The 23,384-nt window shown below is 40.2% G+C and overlaps 1 protein-coding gene across 3 annotated transcripts in view; it reads right to left on the bottom strand.

Moving 5' to 3' along the window:
• NR5A2 (nuclear receptor subfamily 5 group A member 2) overlaps positions 1–22,712 on the bottom strand; it is a 122,659-nt gene extending 99,947 nt beyond the window's left edge. Inside the window, exons 1-5 of one of the 3 annotated variants that reach the window (XM_059728440.1) lie at positions 22,561–22,712; positions 22,357–22,488; positions 20,302–20,420; positions 18,869–19,010; positions 15,478–16,124 (exon numbers count right to left, since the gene is read on the bottom strand). In XM_059728440.1, the coding sequence (XP_059584423.1) occupies positions 15,478–16,124; positions 18,869–19,010; positions 20,302–20,420; positions 22,357–22,438 (990 nt within the window). In that variant the 5' untranslated portion in view covers positions 22,439–22,488; positions 22,561–22,712. The other 2 variants (XM_019491194.2, XM_019491195.2) reach the window with 2 other exon arrangements.
• Between the last annotated feature and the right edge of the window lie 672 nt (positions 22,713–23,384).

Raw genomic sequence — 23,384 nt, 5'->3', positions numbered from 1 at the left:
CCATAGTTACTGCTCAGTAACCTAAATTCCTGAGCAGTAAGTGTGCATGTGTAGATGCACCCATTGTTATCAAAAGCCAGGGTTATGAAAGGAAAAAGAGGGTGAATGTGGAGGAACTTGGTAACTGGGTGAAGAGCATCTTAGAAAATGAAAAAGTAAAAGACAAACTAGTTAACTTACCAAGGGAACACCTAGAGCAGTGATTCTCAACCAGGGTTTCGTGGCACTTTGGGGTGCCCTGAGAACTTTCCAAGGATGCCCTGAGATGTCATGCAATGTTAGGACTATTAGGTGTACAAATGTGATTCACAAAATAAACCCCGAGATTTCAAAGAGGAATCCATAGTGAGGAATTGCTCTCTTACTTTTCTGTAGTAAAAAACCAAGAGAAAACTAAGAGCTGTCATTTTCTAAAAGCTGGCATTTTCTTAGGGGTGCCTGGAGTTGCAGGAGGGGTGAACTTCCTTGTGTAGGCTGCCAGAATGGCAGGAAGATGGGGGGCAGAGTAGGCGCTTGAGTGCTTCTACTTCTTTCGTACAACACTCAGGTAGGCAGTATTTGGGAATGAGTAGAGCGCTGACTCTATTTTCTCCATTTCAGGCAAGTATAGCTGAGCCAGCTGAAAGGGGTAAATACTAAACTGTTGAACAAGGGCTATAGCAATTTACTTTTGCACTGGAGCAAGGTGAGAGCCAGGGAACAAACTATTACCCACGAGCTACAGCTCACTATGTTACCCATTACTCAGGGCAGATTGTACAATTTCAATATGACCATAGGGATTCACTGATAAATGCAAAAAATCAGATGAGATGCATAGGCCCTGGTGATTGTACCAACAGAATGAAAATATTATTCTCTGTCACATCCAGTGTCATTTAAGCAGGAAGATACGTCCTGTATATTACAAACTCTCCAGTAAAATAATTTTTTTGGCAAACAGACAACATGGAAACGTCCTTTTAAAATCAGTTGATACCAACAGAACTCATGAGCTAGCTAGAACCATTTCCTATGCTATGGAAAGAACACTTGAATAAGGTTAACCAAGACATTTCACCCTCCCCTCCCCCCATCATATCTATTTCTGGACGTCTTCTTTTGTTCACCCTTTGCTAATTATAGTGGCCCTGCCTAGGTGATATTAATAGTCTTAAAAGACTTGCCTGACTTTCAGAACACTTTATTCATGTATATTTCCTGTGTTTATTGTTGCCTTAGCTCATTTTTTAATTAAATTTGCTTGATCCAAGATTGTATTTAGCAACAAATTTTCAAAGTTCTGTAACTTTTCTTTCAACAAATGCAAGAGCTGTATTTAGATGTAAACATAACAGATTTCTATTTCTGTACTAGTGAAGACAGATTTTAGTATTTTTCCAAATATAGGAGTGCTGAACTACAGGAATTCCCAAAATTAACTAAAAGAAATAATCCCTGTTTCAAGAACATGCTTATTTATTTTATCTTACTTTACTAGATTACTTTAACTTTTCTTGTGTATAATTGCTGGAGTAAGTATTGATGCCCTGTCAAGACAGAAACATTCAAAATTATCCCATCTGGTTAGCTTTACCAGCTGTATATCAATCAATCATCCTACTATGTCACAAATCATTATAATATCTAAGAAAAGTAGAAACATTAAGAGGCAGGGAGCATGCATGTAAAAATTTACAATCATCTTTCTTTCTTTCTCTTTCTTTTTTTCTAAAAAAGAATTTAAGTCTACTCAAATCAGTTGGATTAGGGGACAGTTTGTAGAAAAATATGATAAAATTATCCCTCTTTAATAGGAACTCTTTCTCAGTTGTCGGCATTCATTCAGATCCAACCCTGGCTGAAAAGAAAAGGGACTTTCTTTCCACATTTCCACACCTCTGTCAAATATAAATCTGAGCAGGTCATGGCCTAGCTTCTTAACCTACTTACTACCTGCTGGTTTCATGGGCTATGCCTAAAATGGCTGCTCTGTTTTTCAAGATCAGGCTCAAGAAAGTCTACCTAAACCACTTCCTAATTCATGCCCATGTCATACTCTCTTCTTTGTTATGTGTCAAAATGAAAAGAAGGCAGGGGCAAGGGATGGAGTGAAATATAGGCTTGTACATGGAGTGCAATATATGCTTGTACAAGAGCCAGTACAGGCCTTATGCACCATGTTAGCCTCACTTAAGCCTACGTTTATGCATACATCATGCACAGGCCTTGTTCTGGCATCTTATACAGGAGAGAAGTTAATAGAAATGAAGAGTTTAATTTCTTCATAGAATAAATTTATGCAGGATAGATACTGTCTCCCAGGTCTACACTTGTATCATCTATGTACCTATTATGCCCTCCCTTACATGTTTTGCACTGCGCAGGATCAACACTGTAAGACAAATCTAGGTGAACTGGAACTAAACTTGCTGACGGTTGGATCTGAAATTCTGATCTATTAGGTACAGCCTCCATGAAGCAAGTTGATTTTTTAAAGCAAGTAGTTGACTTTTATTTTCTCTGTTTCAAGATGAAATAACTTCAACAACTAGGCCACAACCCTGTACACCCTTGCTTAGCCAAGATTCCTATTGATATTAATTGAAGTGTTGATTGAGTGAGTCATGCATATCTATTTTCTGCATTGTACACAGGCAATACAATCCTGTTGCCAAGTTAAATTGACCGAGTAGCACATCAAGAAACTATAAAATACTAAAATGAAGATAGTCTGAGACCATGTTTAAGTAACAGTAATCATATTTATGTAAGTACAAAAGTTCTACATGCATGTTATGATGTGGTAAAACCATAGTTAAGCAAACTGTACCACAATGTAGCAATAATTGAGACAGGCAGTTAATCAGAACATTCATTGTCAAAGATGCATTTTTAGTAAAAGTACCATATTTACTTGAATCTATGACAAGTTTTTTTCCACATTCAACATGGGGAAAAAGCCCCTTGCCTTTGATTTGAGTACAAATGGAGGGGGGGGGGGGGAAGGAGGCTGGCTATGGCTGTGGCACCAGCCTGACTCGCTGCACCCACTGCAGCGTCTGCCTCTCACCAGCTCTGCCTCACACCCCGCCTACCCCTGCCTACCCCCAGCATCATCTCTGCTCCCTCCCTCCTCCCACCCTCTTCAGGGAATGCATAAATTTATATTGTCCATGTGTAGAATTTAATTATTGGAGGGCCATCCAAACATCTTGGATTGGGGTATTTGGCTCTTAAACATCTGATGGTGATAAGTTTTGAAGAAAGAAAAGTGACTGCAGTCATTTCACTCTTCACTTTCTAATACAGAATTTGTCTGACATTTTACTGTAATAGGATGGTGGACTTTGGACACCTATTGTATTAAGCACCACTCTCTTAAATTTAGCTGACTGTGTTAATAAAGTTAAAGATAAATATCTGTCTTCTGCTTTGGACAACATATATACTCTTACTTGCATTTATATATGCCCATTATTGAATATTTGTCACTTCTTTGCCTTACATAAGGAAAGTACAATAGATTCTACGACCAAATTATAACCTGATGCAGGAAACACTTTTTGCTTCTGAGATAACTTCAGGTAGAATAGCTGACCTGGAAAATATTTAGGCAACTGAATTCAGTATGTAGCCCATGCCATTATGACCCACTTGAGTTTTAGAGTAAGGGTGGCAACGATTTGAACGCACTAGATTGGTATAATGGAGCAATTTCTAATTAAATAAATGTTAAAAATAATTTAAAAACATTTAAGGATAGACCTTCAGTTGGTGTAAAATAGCATAGATCTATCAAAGTCCATGGACCGATAACTGCTTTATACTAGTTAAGAAATTAAGAAATGCAGCAGTAGTCATTCCGGATTATTAAGAAATACAATCTACTTCTTTACCTAGCATCTTCTTTCTGTCTGTGGGTCTTAAAGTAAAAATGGAAAATAAGTAGTGAAAGTCATCTATTCTACTTTTCCACATAGGTTGGATAGCTTTCTGTAACATACAGCTATATATTTTGTTCTATCCCATGTTAAAGAACTCAACCAATGAGAACTTCACAACTTCATTTGGGAAACTATTGCATGGTATGCCATCAGTAAGAAGCTTTTCTTGAGAGTTGGTCCAAATTTCTATCTTCCCATCACTTTTTAAGCCTTATTGCATACTTATGTACTTCCTGATATTGTTGTCAAACTTTCTCAAAACCAGTAGTGTCCTTATTCCCTACTTGACTGTAGCTCCTCATGGGTCCAAGCACTCCCCCCCCACCACCTTAAGTCAGGCAAACACTGCAGACTTCAGCCAGTCCCAGGCTATTGAAGGTTAGGAGAGAAAGGAAAGCAAAAAGAACTGGAAATGCCTCTGATGTAGGTTATACACCCTCTGGAAACTGCAAAGCATGGATGTAAGAACACCCTGCCAGTTGTCCACTGCAAACCATGCCGGGCTGTGTGCTAATTCCTGATGCTGAAGTTGTAGCACTTCACACACAATTGTGAATCAGTTCACAGTTAAGTGACATTTGGAAATGGAAAAATCTAGAACTCTTGGTTCAGAGATGATACCTTGTATTAGACCAACTAAGAAATCATAAAAAAACTCTTTTTCTGCAAGCTAAGAAGTTTGAGCCCGAAAGCTTGCAGAAAAAGACAATTTTTTTGCAATTTCTTAGTTGGTCTAATAAAAGATATTATCTCTGAACCAAGAGTTCTAGATTTTTGCATTCTTTTTGTTTCTGACCAACATGGCTACCAAATACATCCCTGAAACATGGAAGATGCCAAACTTTAGCTGATTTTGGATTTTAACCTTCATTGCTGAACATCAAGAAAGGTTTTTACACCTCCCTGCTTGCCATCTGAAACCACCAGGGAAGGCATCCTGCCTGATCTGCACAACGAAGAGCGCTTGACAAACTCTCTCATGGACCCAGAGGGGCAGACCTCCATCTCCAGCTTCCTCTGTGCAAAAATGAAGTTTATTTCCTACCTATGGGGACTTTTTACCATCTTTAATTAAGCCTGGTGAAGGGTGTGTTAACCCGAAAGCTTGCAGAAAAAGACAATTTTTTGTGATTTCTTAGTTATTCTAATAAAAGGTATCATCTCTGAACCAAGAGTTCTAGATTTTTGCATTTCTTTTTGTCTCAGACCAACATGGCTACTACCAAATACATCCCTGAAATTTGGGAATGGTTCATTTTGGAATGGTTCATTCATATGGACACACTCTGTCCCATAACAAATATGAACCAATTCCCAGTCAGTGATATTTTGGAACAGTTCACTTGTTACATGTGTTCACACCCCAGTTTGGAACATCTTCCAACCTACGTGCTTTGGAACCTCAGCCAGCTGGAGGATTCTGAGTCTAACAGTTGGTACAGATTTTTAAAAGTTTATTCTGGACCTCTAGATCATTCCTATACTCACTTATAGGTATGGGAGGACAGATTTTTAAAGAAGCCTAAGACAGCAGATAGCTAGCTACTTAATGGAATTTTAAAACATGTCTTATTAGGTTAGGTGAAACCAACAAAAATTAGGCACCTAACCAGCTTAGGTGCTTTGAAAAATTACCAGGCAGCTTTCTGCCTCTTTAAACATCTAAATAATGTTGAAAACCGAACAGAGTGTTCTCTGTAGCTTACATTCTGACTATGATCTAGTTCTGCAATCTTTATTTGGATAGACTTCAATATGATTTTTGCCTGAACAAAGCCTGGAGTATCAGGTCCCTAAAGAACTACATTTTTTTATTCTATCCTGGACCAAAATGGAACACAAATAGTTAGCATCTCTCAAAGAATGTTTCAAAAGTCAGTGCTAAGCACTGAACTTGAACTTTTTGTTTTGCATCTAAGTTTTGAAAGGGAAAGTTAAACGAATGAAGTTCTGTATTTCTATTTCATATAATGTTTGCTAATTATGCCAGATTAGCTTCAGGGTGTAGTCATTGATTTATCACATAGTTGGTGACTAATCAAGATTATCAACTGATCGCTATACGCGACTTATGCAAAATCACTGAGTAGAGTGTCTATTCTAATGGAAAAATGTCCACGTCACATGGAATACCAGCAGGTACTGACCTTGTTGGATGTCTTGACACAACATAAGAGCATAAGATACAGAAATGAAGGGACCTCTTGGGTGATCCAATCCAGTCCCCTGCTACAGCAGGCAACAATATCATGTATATTTGTTTATAAGCTAACTTCTCAAACTCCATCTTAAAAGTCCTGAAATTAATGAGCATTGAAATTCAGCCTTCTTTTCATCCAGTGAAGAAGAACTTATAGGTCAGGACTGAATAGCTGAATATTTAAAAAGGATGCCAGAATGACAGCTCTAGATACTAAAATCTTGTGTTTAGCCTTAGAATAGATATGGTAGAGACTATGGCAAAGTAAGCATCCCAACATTGTGCTGACCTGGAACACTCAACTCTAGATGGTTTGTGAAGTTCCACCTCCATCAATCCTTGGCCTTTTTATGTGGCTTTCCCTTTCTAATATTGATTTTATTATTCCCTTCTAAGTCTTTTCAAATACGAATATATGTGAAAAACAAATATAACAACAAATATCTATAGATCTCTCTTTCTCTCTCTCTATATATATTTCTATATACATTTATAATAGAGAGATATATATAGAGAAAAATACATCAAAAGAGATAATTGTATGTATATTTTTATATAAATATAAATATATATATATATAGAGAGAGAGAGATCTATAGATATTTGTTATTATAAACATTTGTTCTTCATGGTCAAAGAATACTTAGTCTTTGTCAGATTAAAGATTTTTCAATGAGGAATTCATCTGCTTGTATAAAGATTAATATTTTATTCCCAATATTTTTTCTTCGCATTTGAACAGCTTACTAAGGATGGAGGAAACACTTTTTTCCCTTCTCAGCAATCAACGCATATATTTCTTGTCTAAGCTTTAGCAGAAATCCACAAATACATATGATAGTATTTTAACTAGCTAATATGGTCATTGATACTAAGGGCAGTACTACCCTCAATGTTTTTAGCAGCAGAGCTCTTTTCTCTTTATTTGCTCTGGAAGGTCCCTGATTGAAAGAACACTGCAGAAGATTCCTTTCATCAACTGTTAGTTACATTTCCTGAGCTGATAAATGTACACTGCAAGGAAAATGTAAAGCACATCAAACTACCAATTGCATTTGATTAGTTAGTCTAAATAATGTAATAACCTTTCAGCTCCCAAAGGAAAACTTTTAGAAGAGTTCCACTGTTAATATTTTCCTCCAAAAACAAATATTGATTTCCTATTCTATATCATAATCTTACAAGAGACAAATTAATATTTCTTGGGCTTCTGTAATTTTACTCTCTTTTTCCAAGAGTTTTGATTTGTTATATTTTGGTTTGTTTGCATGGAAGTAGACACTTGGAATTAGAAGGTGATGTATATAGTATTGTTGGTTATGCTTTTAGAGTAAATAGAAGACTGGACTTCAGGAATCTTAACCCTTGCTCACACTCCACTGTCTATCACCATAGGAAACAATTACTTGCTGCTAATGGAGTTGTGCTGGCAGTGAATATGGAATACGTTTGTTTAAATAGCTTTTGCCTCTCTGTCATCTATTCCCGCAAAGACTACAACCACATGTGATAATGTTCATGTCAGAAGAAACAGTGTAAACATTGCTTAATAAAGGTAAGTTGTCAAACCATTGTTTCTTAGGAAATTATAAATCTTCAAAGAAATATGATTTTAGATAACTGGATAAATTCAGTCCTGGTGCAAATGTAGACAGCTCCATTGACTTGTATGAAATTACATTCTCTTACAACATACAAGATTCTGGCTCAGGATTGATGCATCTGAACAGCAATATTCTCTGAATCAAACTGCAAACCCAGGGACAAAACTGTATTTGCTTAGAGGAACTGACTGAAAGAATAGCTTATTAAGGGTAACCACTTGGGAATCCCTTTCCTCTCAGCTACCATGGTGGGAGGGAGTTTTGTGCTCATGAATTTGTCCTCCCAATTTGTTTTAAACAGCATATGTTCAAGATATTGAATCCAGCTTTAAATTATGTGTTTACCCTACCAGCATCTCATTCCCTCACTCTTATTAACTTCACAACATTATCAAATTGTCACCAACATAACTAAAATGGCCATTTTAGGGAATACAGTGAGGAAAAGTTGTTGGTGGAACTGGAAACTTAACACTTCTGCAAAAGAATGCAGCATAAATACCTCTCATTTTGGTCCCCATCTCCTTAAGGAGCAAATATATGATTTCTTTCCATCTATTTAAAGCATCATAAAACAGAAGAAAATGGATCACTCCTTGAAGCTGTCAGTGGCAACAGCATCATCCTAGACAAGGGCAGGGGATTATGATTCAATAGCTCCCCCCAAAATTAAATGGTAACTCTAGCCAAGCTGATGCTGCAACATATTTCATAGCTTTTCCAAAGGGTTAATCCTCTTAACATGACATCTTCCCAAAATCTTTTATTAAATGGATTTTGGACTCAGATAGCACTTTGACCTTACATGAACTTTCTAAAATAATTGAATAAGTCACGGTAAAGTCTGTATACAGACACTTTCTGCAGAGTTGATGGCTACTGACTCATGGAAGCGCTGTTGTCTTCCTGATCTATGAAGCAGCTGAGATTGCTCCCTATTAAGGAGTAGGGAATACTTTAGACTTGGTGCAGGTGGTGAATTCTTCTATGACTGACTGGATAATAGTTTAGTCGGAGAAAATGGGGGCCTCTGGAAAATTCTGTATTTTTTGTTGGGACCATGCAGCCTTTGGGCTTTCGAATCTCCTATAATATTTTCTTTTTTAGCTTTGCACAAAATGTTTTTTCTTGGCTAGGACAGCCTGCTATACATCTAGGGTCTTGGCCCCTGAGAACTTTCATACCCCAGGATACCATGGATGTAACCTTCCTATAATATTTACTGAGCCCACAATCACTTCACAACAGCAAAAGAAAGGTTTCTATATGATTAGTTGTGACACCAATATACTGGGAGGCTTTTTCTGTGTTCTCACTTTATCTTCATTTAGTACAAGAAGATTTATAGAAATATTTCCTAAACATGAAAAGGTAGTGTGTTATTTCAAGAACATACGTTCTTGCAAGATACCCAGGATTCTGATGGAAGATACATTGAAATATTAGCCAAACATTAAAATCAAAGTCAGTAGATTCCAGCTGGGAACTTAGGGGCATAGGCCATGTGTAGACAAAATGAGGGGCGTGATTGCATGACACTTTAAAGCGGGCTAAATGCTTTTGCACCACTTTAACTGTGTTGGTGTTTGCATGCCTCAATGGCGTATTGTGGATTAATTCCAGCCTCTGTAGGAAATTCGGTGGTGTAATGCACCTTAAATGACTTGGGGTGCAGCAAACTAAAACTCCTCCAAGTAGTTTTAGTTTGCTGCCCCTACAGCTGCGGAGCAGCTCCATGGAGCTCTGCAGCTCTGCAGGAAGTCTGTGCAGGCAGCCTGGTAGCAGCCCAGAAAGGCGGGCTCTGACCAAGAAAGGCAGCTAGCCTGATTTCCCCCCACCCCCGCCTGGAGCCTGCCTGCCTGCCTGAGCTGCGCGGGGACCTGGTGCTTCCCAGGACTGCCCGAGCCGGGTGCCTGTGAGTAGGTGCTACCTGCTGCTGCGGAGAAAGCACCAATCCCCCCTGCAGCCCAGGGACTGCTCCACCTTCCGGCAGCTCCCCCTCCCCTCCCTGCTGCCAGAGAGGCAGGTAAGTCGGGTGTGTGCACAGCATGGGGGTTTAATTGGCCCTAAATTGAAGCGGTGTTTTTAAAAGCCCACCACTTCAATTTAGGGCCCCTGTTTCATCTATACATGGCCATATTCTAACATCACAATTCTTCAAGTGTAATACCTTTAATAGTTCCAATACTTTCAAATAAATTAAATTGCTAGTCATTCCAAAGGTGGCAGAATCTTACTCTTGAGAAGTAAGACCTAACATTGGTCTTAAAACAGTACATTTCTTGATACTGCTTTACTATCAAGTTTGAAGAGTATTTGCTATGCATCCTGCATGGGTTAATTAAGCAGGTAAGAGTGAATGTCATTTAAAGAATATCATGAATCCTTTCTTTATATTACTCCAGCACAAAAACGGTGATCCTAAAAAATTAATACATACCATATTCATTCAAATACAAGACAAGGTTTTTTTTCCCCCCAGTCAAAATGGGAAAAAAGCCCTTATTTTACATTCACATATAAGGAAATCATATTAAATACATTGCATATCTTTGAACTATTACTAAAAGCAACAAATGCTCAATAATGGGTGCATCTACATGTTCATTAATGTGCTGTAATATGGTGCAGTAAATTTACTACCTGTAATAACAGGTACTAACTTAATGCACTGTATTCGGTGCTACTGTGCATTAGCGCAGATGAACACCTTTTGTGTGACATTTAAAGCACACTGGACTAAAGCTACTGTGCATTAATGCATTAGCACAGTTGTTGCCAGCTGCGCTAATATGCAGTAGAATTAGTCCAATGTGCATTAATTGTCTCATGTTGACGTGCCCAATAGAAACCAACCAGGAAATTGATTAAATGCAGCCAATAGTGAGCATAACTGTCAAGTACATGGTCCATGTGGAACAAACATGCTGATGGGAACCCACTTTTTAATGCATATGGCCCTTAAAAAAATGGACAATTGCCTCCCCAGGAGGGTACAAGCCCTGGAGGTACTGCAATACTAGGCCAGCCTGGAGGTACTGCAGTACTGGCTGGCACTCAGGAAAGCTGGAACAAGCTCTGAAACTCTACCCTGGTGCCAAAAATACAAATGGAAACCTTTTTTTTGTGGTCATTAAAAGAATGGGCGGGTGTTCCCTCTGCAGGGAACTGGCACCAGGCCTGGAGGTACTGCAATAATAGGCCAACACTGGGAGAGCCAGAGCTGGACCTGACACCCTCCCTTTGATACTAAAAATGCTTCATTTAGCTAAAAGGCCAAGATGCTGATGGGAGCTTGCCAAAAAGATATGTTAGTGCAGCCTATCTGAATAAGACATATGGTAGTGTCCATTAAGTGCAATCTCCCTCAGCACCCACTCTTTTTTAAAGTCATGGTAAGTTGCTTCATTGCATACATTTCAACTTCTTCAGTCCCACAGCTGAGCTGCACCTTTCTTTCCCATTTCCAATAAGTCCTATTTCTTCACTAGTCTTAAATGTATGGCAAACATCACCAAATGAAGCCCTAAACAGTTTACCCAGAACCCCTCTGTCATCCCATCTCTCAGCCTGTTGCATATGATTAGTATGTCCACACCCTCTGTAAGGTGAAGCTGGACCGCATTGTCCTGCGTCTCGTCTACATATATATTTTGGAGTATCCTAGGACTCATGACAAGACCACTTGGTTCCAGTCATAAGTGGGGGGATAATTAGTACATGGATCCTTTGTGTGGTGTATCTGGAGTACACACAGATAGTTGGCAGTGCTGAGCTGTGGGGTCACCATGAATTGAAATCCTGCTGACTCTGCTGGGGCCCAGCCCAATGTTCTATATGGTAAAACATGAGCTTTTTGGTATAGTTTGTGCTACATATAAGGAGGTGCTAAAGTGGTAATTAAAGGTGTGTTTATAAAGTACCTGTGCTAAAACTTGCAGCTGTTTCAAAAAAGGTAAAAGGCATCAATTCTGTGTGATCTAAGTCTTTATACTATACACAAATTGCTCCAGATGTGTCTAGTTCAAAGTCAGTGTTTTCAGATTTGTTCCTCACTTCCATGTGCTCAGGGACAGCAGGGTCTGACAGTAAAGAGAAAGGAAGGGACTGCAGGGGGAAGAAGTTTGGAGAGAACAGAGGGAAAAGCAGCTACCTGACACCCCCTTCCCCCCTCAATTTGTTTTTCCTGCTGTAGTAGTGGGAGGGGAAACGAGTTCAAGGCAAACCTCCAATAATTATATTTTATACTTGGAAAATGATATCAAATTAATAAATGTTCCCTATATAGCATCGAATTATTGGGGGGTTGTCTTATAATCAGGGTCACCTTATATTCAAATAAATAATGGTACATGGCTTGAGAATAATTCTGGGATCTTGGAATAAAGCCCAGAATGTTTTAAAAGGGTATGCATGCTATACAACTTGGTTTCTCCTACTAGTAGGGGTTTTCTGCTCCCTGCATACTAGACACAGTTTTGGCATGGCATTTTGGTACAGTAAAGAAGATGACAATGAGAAACTGAACAGATGCTTCAAGGAACAGACACTTTAAAAGAAATTATGCATTTGTTATCTTGTGAATTATTCTTTTTAAGAAGCAATCGTTTAATACAAGGGAAGACTAAAAGGAAAAACAGAAATAATGAGAAAAATGCAACAAGTTATTCTACCAATGTAGCTGAATCCACCTATGGGCCAGAAAAGAACTGTCATCAAATACCATTTTTTCCCTGTCCTCTGAGTTAAAGCTTTCTGGCTGCAAATCTCCTGGTACAGGATAAAAGAAAAAATCCTCTTTTCTCATACATAAGACAGGTAAATATGCAAGAAACAGTTTGGAACGAGTTAAATGGTGGCAGTACATGGTTACTAACATAGTGTCTTGAAACATACACCCATTTGTGCATGACATGATCTATATAGAAAGAAACATGACACAAGCTACCATTTATCCACACCCCCTCAATATTTGAGGCAATCACAAAAAGTTCTTATTCTCAATAATCTTTTAAAAAACTTAACTCGTATGGAATAGATCTCAAAGATTCAGATTCTAACTTTAGAAAAGTAGGAGTTATAAGAGGAATATTTTCTCATGCTTATGCATATCGATCAACTGTGATTATTGATATGGAACAGGTTTAGCTCATCTGGAAACCTAGTCAGCTCTTTCTTCACAAGTGCTTCTCCCTACCACACTGTACTTAAGCTTGCTCAGCTATAGCCACAGACTAAAACTACTTCCTACAGCATTCATATGCTGTGGACTGTTCTCTTTCTGCACTGGCTAAAAAGAAAAGATATCTCAGCCTGATGAAAGGGAACTGGGTTCTAGGAAAGATTACAAACCCAGATAGAAATGCAAGTTTTGCTTTAGTTCTCTTTTTCACATCTTCTCCCAGATGCAAAAGGAGGTACCATTGCCTTTCACTGTGGTACTGAGATTTCTATTGCTGTTATTAATATAGGACCAGAGCCAGACAAATGCTGAGCATCATCAAGTCTCACTGAAGTCACTGGAAGTGGAAAGGTGCTAAGTATCTTGTTCCATAAAATCTATCAGGGGTGGAGTGATTTCCTGTATGTACTGATGTGCTTCATTATCCTATGATTCTCCTGGGATATTCTGTGGTTTAGTAGCTCATTGTCCAAGGGAATGATCTCTGCCAGAAGATATAAAACTGTCTGAAGTATAAGGTCCTATGATTTAAAAGGTACAAATATTAAGATGAAATATGTCTCTTTTGAAAATAAAGTCTATTGAAAAAAATCTACTTGCTGAATAGACCGTGTTTGTAGTGCATGTACTTCTAGGGTCTGAAGAAGCTGATCATCACTTGTACTGGACACTTGTAATATGTGGTTATTATAGCGATTTCAGAGGCTGGGACGAAACGAGACTGTCTTACACTCTCCAGGCTGAGGCTGCAAGCAGTGGTTAACTGTGATAACTGTCCTTGTTACAGCTGTCTGGACAATTACAGACTCTTCATATAGATTGAGTTATAGAACCCGAAAAGATGAGTTCTAAGTGAGTGTTAGTTAAACAGGTTTTCAGAGTATTGTTTTTATCACAAAACACACAACAAATTTAGGTGAGGTCAGGTCACTCTTATTTGCTTGAAATAATACCTTATCCCATTGGTAGCCTCAGTGGTTTCAGTGGGATTACTCACAGAGTAGGGGACTCTTAAGGTGGGGGTGGCTAAAAATGTATCTTATCTGCAGTTTAGGGTTTTAAATTAGTTAAGAGAAAGCTTGTGGTTTATTATAAAATCTTAAATAACATGTTGGCAAAGAAATCAAATGAGATTTGATATTCATTAAACCTCCCCACCTTTTTCTTCATTTGGGTTGAATATTTAGTGCTCCTACAAACACTGTCATGAATGAAGTCAGAACAAACATCTGAGGTCCAGGCCATCCATGCCCACACTTCATGTGCAGCATAGGGATGTTCTCTTAGCTTCCTCTTAATCAGCCTTTACAGATCACTCCATATGTGTCTGAGCACCTTTGTGTTTTCAACAGTGTTGATTGGACGAGGACCCTGTTTGCTTTGTACTTGTGCCTTTTTTAACCAAATCCACCTTCAGTGCTCCTAATTCCCAGGAGATGATTCAGTGACACTGCGGCAACAGTTATTTGGGTGATGGGAACATCTTCAGTTGGCTATAGAAGAGCCTGCAGAGAGGCACTGGCTGTCGCAACAAATGACGTTGAAGCAAGAGCATATCTTTAACTCATAACAGGAAATGCAGTGATCAGCTGTTTAATAAGAAATGTGGAAGTGGATTACAATACATCTTCTCTTTTTGGGATGGAGTAAGTTTGTTTGCACAAATCTAAAGGAATTTTCTATATAGAATTCTTTTAATTGATCTTTTAACATTCCAAATCTTTTGCTCCCAGCCCACATTTTCTATGCCAAACAAGTGGCACAACAGGGCCATAAAGCTGACCTAAAAATCATCTTGGGATTTCCACAGTAAAATGGAATTTCTGGCTGTCAGAGCCACTTGTGTGTCAGGGTATGTTGGGGTGGTTTGGCTGTTCAGCGCTCCAACAGCAGGGGTGCTTCTAAGGAGGTGCGGCAGCCAATACAAAAAACAGCAGTCTGTTGGTGTTCTAAGATCAGGGGACCAAAAAGCAGGCCTTAAACCTCCTTGGGTCCTGTACAATGAGGCTCCAGCCTTTAGTATTGTTCACTTATACAAAATAATATTTCAGCAGTACACAGGAAAGCTAGTGTCTTAGATATGGGCTGTATATCGTATATACGTACAATTATAAAATGTAATTTTCCCCATTATTATATATGTACTTTGGAGTAACAGGATGGATTACATAAATGCACAGAGTGGTATAATTTGCTTGTGTGAAATTCTGCTTACAGTGCTGTGAGCGGATTATTTGGAAGAGTAAATGATTTATCATCAGATGGAAAGGGAGTGATGGAGAGAAAAGCATCCTAGGTGTTATGATAATAAAAAGAAATAAAAAGAATAAATATGAAAGGTTGACTAAAGCTCTAAGTCTTTTTGATATCTCTCACAGTAAGCTAAAATAGCAAAATCAGCTGAAAGTTTATTCCTATGACATTAAAGTCTAAATAACATTAAAATAAAGAAAGTACAGTGACAAAATATAAATCATATTGTCCTACTTAAAACAGTGCATGCTTAGATCAGTGCAGCAAATGATATTTTTCACGACTGAATGATAACATAAGTTTGTTACCTACCTTAAGTTCTCTAAAAAAGATGCTACTCCTTGCCCACTCAACAATGGAGAAGAGGGTTTGGTCAGCCATTTTACACATAAGCCCAAATGTGTTGAGCTTTTCATGTTTGCTTCTGTTGGCTTGCTCTTGCTGCAAGTATGCCATGATCTTAGCCTGGACTTGTGGCTCATCTGGCTCACATTTCAAGAGTTCCAATATCAGATGTGGAATACTTGCTGGTGAGCTTGTCTGATAACTATCCATGTATGAGTAGCCCATTATTGACTCTGGGGAGCTAGTGTATGGGTCAGGGTACTCAGACTTGATAGCACGGCTTTGAAAGTGGCCATAGGTCTGGTAACCTTGCAGGCTGCCATGAGGTGGCATTGTCATACTAATTGGAGAGGTTACAAAGGGACTTCGGTCATAGTCTGTAGGAGGCAAGGCAGCATGGTTCAGAGGTAGGCCTTTGGAGGCAGAATGGATATTCTGAATTGCAGAGGATATTGTCAGGTCGGTGGGCATTGCTTGGATCACCTGAGTCATGGCTTCCAGTTTAAGTCCATTTGCACGGATAAGAGCTTTCTTTTGCTGCTTTAGTGCCCTGTCTCTCTTGTACATTGGTCCAAATTTATTTCGACCACCACGCATTCGGTCAGCTCTCACAGCTGTTGGGGGGAAGAGAAGGCAGTGAGATAATAATTAAAACTTTAAGAAATGCCAGTCTTCAGAGGAATACAAATTTTTAAAATAGTGGCAATTTAAACAGTGCTCCTTTATTATACTTTGATCAAACAGCATTATTGTTCCAGGAGGAAAAAAAGAGTTTACTGAATTTTAAGTTTCTTGATTACATTTAGCCATCAGATGCATATTAATATATCTGGCCTTTTGTTTACATCACCTGAGGTATAAAGATTAGGGACAAATACTGCTGGGCTATAGGAATTTCACACGTATCAGAAGATAACTTGCGATTTCTGTTGTGATCGCCTCATATATATTTTACTTCAAGCCACAATATCCTTAGGAAGCAATGGCTTATGGCCAGAACTTGTCTGAGAAGTATCTGGAATGCCACATTATCCCATGATAATCATTCAGGTACTGCTTGCCACCACTACACAAAAAACTGCCTGAAACAGGCTACAAAATGCTCAAAAGACATAAAAGTGAATATAATTTTTCTTGCAAAACAGGAAATACTATTTCCTTTTTGTTATTTTAGTCACATTTGTGCAAACATTTAAGGAACATTTCCAGTTTTCCCTGTTTCTAGAGATGTTTTCAAATGCTATAATGCACTTAGAGGAGGGCTGCCAGCAAGTTGTATACTGTGCAGAAGACTGAACTGACTCAGGAACTATTGACACTGTTCTGGCTTGTAATATTTCTGGAATTAAAAATAATTAAAACAAATCCATTTCAACAGCTGCCTTGGGAGTCATATTGGTGGTCTCTGTCACAGCAGTATCTGTCACTGTGGCATATATCCAATGGACTAGTGAGTAGTTCTCACCAAGCCCACCTTGCCCACTGGCAATTAGGTAGAAAGAGGAACCTTTGACAGCTTGGTGACATGTTGAGACTGCTGAGATTGCTGGAGGTTAAGTTCTTGAGCTTTTTATCTTAGGGATTAGTGTAACATTAAAAATTTATTATGAATCCTAGGTACACATAATACTGTACATTATCATAAAGACTTTAACAATTAATGATTTTTGGTCTACACAGTAATTTATGGACTAGACTTTAAGACCATATATCACTATCAGGGAAATACACATATAAATGTCACAGGCATTTACAATTATGAAAGCCACATTCTTCCAGTTTTTCAGATAGAGGAAGGGAAGCTGCACAGATGGCACAGAAAGGGGATATAAAGGTAAGTCTTTTAGAGGAACCTGAAAAATAGTTGTATTTTACTAACTGCTGCAGATAAATATTTTTGCTGCTAGCATTATACCACATGGGTAAATTGCAGGAAATGAAAAAGTCATAATAATTTTCTTGGTGTAAGTAACTAACTAACTTTGCACACACATGCACATACTTTTATTCTCAATATAGTTGTAATGTGCTATACAACTAACTCCATAGGCCAAATGTTACTTGCACATACTTCTGTGCAATTAAAATGAGTTTAATGTAATAATTTAAAAGCAGGAATTAGCTATATATGATTATCAGTAATTAAAAAGAGTTAAAAGCAGCAGCAAGTAGATATATAGTTTACTTAGCTCTAAATGTCAGTACTGATAAATGTATTTCTTGATGGCCTGTTATTTTACTATCTGCATTTAAAAGGGATATACCGAAACCCAAGATGTTCAAAACATTCATATTAGCTGCATGTTGTGGCCATGCATACTGAGCATTATACTCACTATACTGCACAAATTTGCTTCTTATTTTGAATGTATGTCTTCATTTATATCCACAGAATGCCATTATTATGGGGATGGTCAAGCCTGATCCTGAAGTTTAACTACCTCAGACAAAACCCCCATCCATTATAAATTAAAGTGTTGCATGAGAAAGGAATGAGTGTTTTTAATCCTGTGGTTCTTTGCCAGGAGAAATGCTACCGTCTATGAAATGTATATATTTGATTTTAAAAGTGAAGAATATATTGTGGTGAACCAGCAAGATTTCAGTCTCTTGAGTGTAATTTTTCATAGTATTTACATTCTTATTTTCTATGTGTAAGTGATCATAGTGAAACAAATCTTTCATTTTCCTTCAACTTTTCAAAAACTATATATGATTATGAAAATGTGCCCATTTATATTAGCTTTAGGACATGCTTTTAGAGATTGTTTTAACAATAGTTTATCCCAATCCTGTACTGTTTCGCTGGACAGAACTCCCGTTGAAGCAAATGGTAATTCTGCATGAGGAAAAACTCCTATTTCTCTCTTCATTTCATGTTTTCTTTAAAATGGATATAGCATAAATACACTTTATAAAATAAAATTATTCCTCACAACAAAGGTCAGAATTTAGTAACAACTACTAATGTTTCCTGTATTGAAAAAAGTGTATTTTATTTTTAGCCCAATTTATTTGCTTTTATAGGAACAAATAAAGTGTCCAGCTTATAATGTCTCTTCATCCGTGAATTTTTAAATTCACTGAACAATACAAATCTGGTTAATTCAACAGCTTTCAATTTGTGTATGTTTTAACTACTTTTTAACTTAGACGACTTTTTAACAATTATAAACAGGAAAAAAAACACCTTGATTTAAAACATACAATACTGGCATGTCATCTTTTAATACCAAATATTTAAAAATTATTAGGTAAATGATGTGTATAATAACGTGCATAGAGCAAAAATACATGCAATATTTTAATAGTTAACATACTGTATAGGTAATAGTACAAACAATACTACAATTCTTACCTTCTAACTTCATTCCAACACTTAAACATTTTTGAAATCGACAGTAAGGGCAACGCTTTCTCTGTGTTTTGTCAATCTGGCAATTCTGATTTTCTATACATGTGTACCTTTTGTTATTTTGGACTGTTCTCTTAAAGAATCCCTGTATGACAGATAAAGAAAAGTTAGCCCATTTCATTTTAACAGTAGGCTTCAGCATTTCATTTTATGGAAAACATTGTCAAATATTTTTCAAACACCACTCAAGTGCTTATGAGGTTACATGGTTTATTTTAGATTTCAGCGAGATATACCCTGGAGAAAACTGGCAAGCCATCAAGGAGGTTTTCTGGTATGAGTGCTGCGTTTTTGTAGACTTACGTAAAAGCTTGGAGAGACCTGCCTGTAAACCGCTGTATTCTGAACAATGGGGACCAGAACTACTGATGCTGACCTGTATCTTTTGTGTATTTTTCAGCATTTCTAAAATGACTGAAATTTGCATATCAAGTGACCCTATATAGAGTAAATGAGAATGTTGGTGCAAATATAATAGGAATACAGACTATATCTGTTCATTGTACATAGCTATGACGTATACTAGAGTCATAACAGATACTTGATATTCGTATCTAATTACAGATTTTTACAAAAGTATGATTGTCCAGATTCATTTTACTTTCTATCCAGTGAAGTGTTTTTACAGTGCATTGATTTACATGATCATATAGAACCTTATGAGGTTTGTTCATGACAACCTATTCTATAGAATTTCATTATTTTACTTAAAAGGCTCCTTGTTTAACAGTTAACATCATTAGATCTGAATTTAGTTTCCAATAGGCTAGATTGAAGGTGAGTATATACTTTTATATTAACGCATTATTTTATAAGATAACTTTTCTTGACTATCATTGCTTGCTTCCAAGTAAATATTGAAATAGAATATTTTGTAGAAAAAATAAGCATTAAATCATGACAACAGAACTTTATATTGTTATACTGAAAGATTAACATCTTAGAACAACTACATTAGATTTTGTAAAGTTGAAATTTATTGAAGATACTACTTTTTCACTTTATCCTACAGAACAATAATACTCTGAATGTATATAAATCAACTAAAATCAATATTTAGGACAGTTAGGAATGAAAGTCTTTCTACAACTACATCACTTCACAACAACAAAATATTTAAAAGCGGCAGAGGCAGCCACACTGCAAAACAACCAGACTGGTGTTTTTTACATTTCTGCAAATGAAGTCTCTTTCTCTCTCTCTCTCCAAGAGGCTTCTGTATTCTGAAGAGGATTTGTTTTAATTTTGTGCATCAATCAAATCAAGAGAATCAGAAAGAAGCCAAACTACACATCTTTTTTTTTTAAACCAACATTTTTCCTTTACTTATATGAAACTATTTTGCTTCATCATCTATTAAGTAATTTATACTAAACCTTGCAGCTTTCACAGGTGAGGAGTCCATAGTGGTACCCAGACACTTTATCACCACAAACTGGACACAGCTCTTCAAGGTCTTCATCATAAGAATAATTCACCATTTTAAACTGAGACACTGGAAAAAGCAGAAAGAACACATTCAGTGATCATTTACATAAATAGTTCAAATCCTTTCCTTCTCCAACTATCATATCCACTGGGATCTGGGGAAACAATTCGTGAGAGAGAACCACCCTCTGCAAATTAAATACAAACTTTTTTTAAAGAAGAAAAGTCCACATTGGAATATGTAATTCTTCATGATCAGCAAAGCAATAGAGCTTCTTAACAAGTGAACAAAAACATAAACGTCATAGTTTTATACTCTTAAGAAACAAAGGTAGAGTTTGACAGAACTGCAGTGCTCTTGGACCAACCTATAGCCTATGGAAACAAAAACTAAGTCAAGTCACTTCATTTCACCACTTATCATGAAACATGCTTTTAGAAGTCAGAATGAAAACTGTCAAGCTTAAATGTCACTGATGTATTTCAATTAACTTTAACTCCACTGGTTTCCTTTGAAGTTCGGTTAGAATACCAATCTGTAAATATTTGTCTAACTTAAACTTGAAATCAACATAGTCAGCACTTTTGTGGTGTGTTTAATGTAAATCACTTACAGGATGAATTTAGGATACTATCCTGATGCCCAAAACCATTCATGCTGGATTCTGATCATCACCCCACCTGTAACAATATCCTGTCTTTCCATAAGGCCCCAATTGATCAGATTGAATACGAAGTGTATTTTGAATGGATTGGTTCCTTTTTCATTGACTTTCTCCTCCGAAATTGTTCTAAGTCCGCCAAAGCAGAGAGAAGCAAAACAGAAGAGACATGCAGGGGACTCTGGGTGTATTTTGGGTGGTAAAGTATGGGAACTTAATTCATTTCAGATCCTTCCCATTCTGATGAAGTTTAGGCAAAGTTAAACCCCAGTGATTCAGGTTCATGATCCTAGGAGACACAAGCAACCGCAGTGTTTGCTGAGATCTGAAAGATGCCCAGAATGTAAACAGGAAGGTCTGGTACTTTTCAAACTCGGAGCTCCCCAAACATCCCTGTGCAGCCTTAAGGAAAACTGGCAAAAAAAGAAAAAACTGCTCGGAAAACCTGCGCGCAGGAATCCAACAAAACCCCTGCCCGTGGGAGGAAAGGCGGAGGAGGGGTGGGGAGGAGGAGGGGTGCACAAGGACCTGAATGAACACACGAAACCGGGAGAGGGAAAGGGATCCTTGAGCTGGACCCCACCTTCCCCCTCCCAGTAGCAAAGAGCTCAGTCAGCACTAGCTGGTGACTCCCCAAAAGAAGCCCCCGCTGCTCAGCACTGAGCCTATTCCCTTCCCTTTTCCTGCCGCTGAGCCTGGCCAGAAGTGCCGCAGCGGTTGAGCGCTGGCGGCAGAGTCGGTGATGGACCCCGGGGCGGCAAAGTTAGGGTGGGTTTTTTTTTCCCTCTCCTTCCACTAGCATTCAGCAGCTGTCACGATATCGAATCGCCCGAGCGATTCAAAACTACAGTCGAGTCCAGCAGCAGCGGAGGAAGGGAGGGAGGGAGGAGGGAGCGGGGAAGGCGGCTGGGACGGGAGGGGAGAGCCGCGCGGTCCCGAGGCAGCGGGGAAGAGCCCGGAGCCTGCCCCGGGGCGCGGCCCTGCCCCGAGCAGCGCGGGGGCAGGTCCGGACAGGTGGGCAGAGGCTCCTTGCCCCTCTCCCCGCCCGCCCTTTGCCTGCCTCGGGCAAGCACCGGCTCCCCCATCTTCCCGCGGGGGAGGGAATAAAAGCCGTGGCCTGGGCGCGGGTCTCGGAGGGCGGCCGGGAGCCCAGCGTCCGCTGCCTCGGAGCGGCGCGCAGCGAGAGCCCGCGGGCCCCGGGATGCAACTCCTCTGGCGGGGATCCCCGCGCAGCCCCCGCGGGACCAACTTCGGGGATCGGGCCGCCTGTGCCCCGCAGCGGGGGAAGTTGAGCCAACTTGGCCCGGGGGAGGAGCGGGGGGGCGGCCGCACGCCCCTTACCTTGCATGTTTTCTGGCATCTGCCCCTGTTCCCCATTCGACCGGGCGAGTCCCAGGGCTTCCGTCTCCACTTTGGGCAGCATGACCGGGCGGGCCGGGCTCGGGGCTCCGCGCGCCTCCGGGGCACCCGCACCTGGACACGGCAGCAGAGGTTTAGGCGGGGCCGGCAGCGCTGCCCCCCGCCCCCGCCCCTGCCCCCGCGCACCTGGCCCGGCGGCTCAGAGCGGCGGCCCGGCGGCCCGAGCCATGCGGGGCCGGCGGCTCCCGGAGTTGCGAAGTTGGGACCTTCCCGGCTGCCGCGTCCGCGTCCGCGCCCGGGCGGGGAGAAGCGGCGCTTCCCAGCCGGCTGGCGGGGCCGGGGGCCGCGGGCGGGGGTGGGAGATAGCGAGTGTGCGAGGGCTCCGGGGGGGCGCCCCGCCAGCCAATGAGCGCCCTCCCCAAAGCCTCCCCTGCCCCTTCCCCTGCCTCCGCCCCCGCCTCGCGGTTGGTAAAGCCTCCTCGCCTCGCACCGCCCGCCCGGCCCCGGAGGTGCGGGGCCCTGCCCCTTCGCCGGCCGCCCTCACCCTCACCCTCACCCTCACCGTGGGGCTCGTCTGGCTCTGACCCCCTCGAGAGCCGGCCGTGCGCGGAGCTGAGGCCTCCCGAGGGGGGGCTTTGCCAAGCTGCACCTGCGCCCCCGGCGTCTCCCTGCCCCCACGAAGGGTCACCTCGCTGGGGTCACTTGAGCTCTTCCTGCCAGCGCCGGGGGCTGGACCCGATGATCTACCAGGTCCCTTCTAGCCCCCTGACAAGCTATGAGTCTATAGAGCCGAGCGGGGGCTGGCTCAGCCTCAGTTTCCCCCCTCCCAGCCCCGGCGAGCGCCCTAGACACCCCCTCCTTCTTCCCGGGAGCGGGTCCCACAGCATTTTTTGGTCTCCAGAAGTCGGATCCGCCCTGCCAGCTCTCCGGGGACGGGGATCTGGACATTTGCTGGAGGATTTGAAAGCCTCATGCCGTGGCAAGGCAGGGCTTCACTCCAAATCTGCCGG

Source organism: Alligator mississippiensis, chromosome 5 (assembly GCF_030867095.1).
Source record: "Alligator mississippiensis isolate rAllMis1 chromosome 5, rAllMis1, whole genome shotgun sequence".
Lineage (NCBI taxonomy): Eukaryota > Metazoa > Chordata > Crocodylia > Alligatoridae > Alligator > Alligator mississippiensis.
This window is presented reverse-complemented; position numbering and strand designations above follow the sequence as displayed.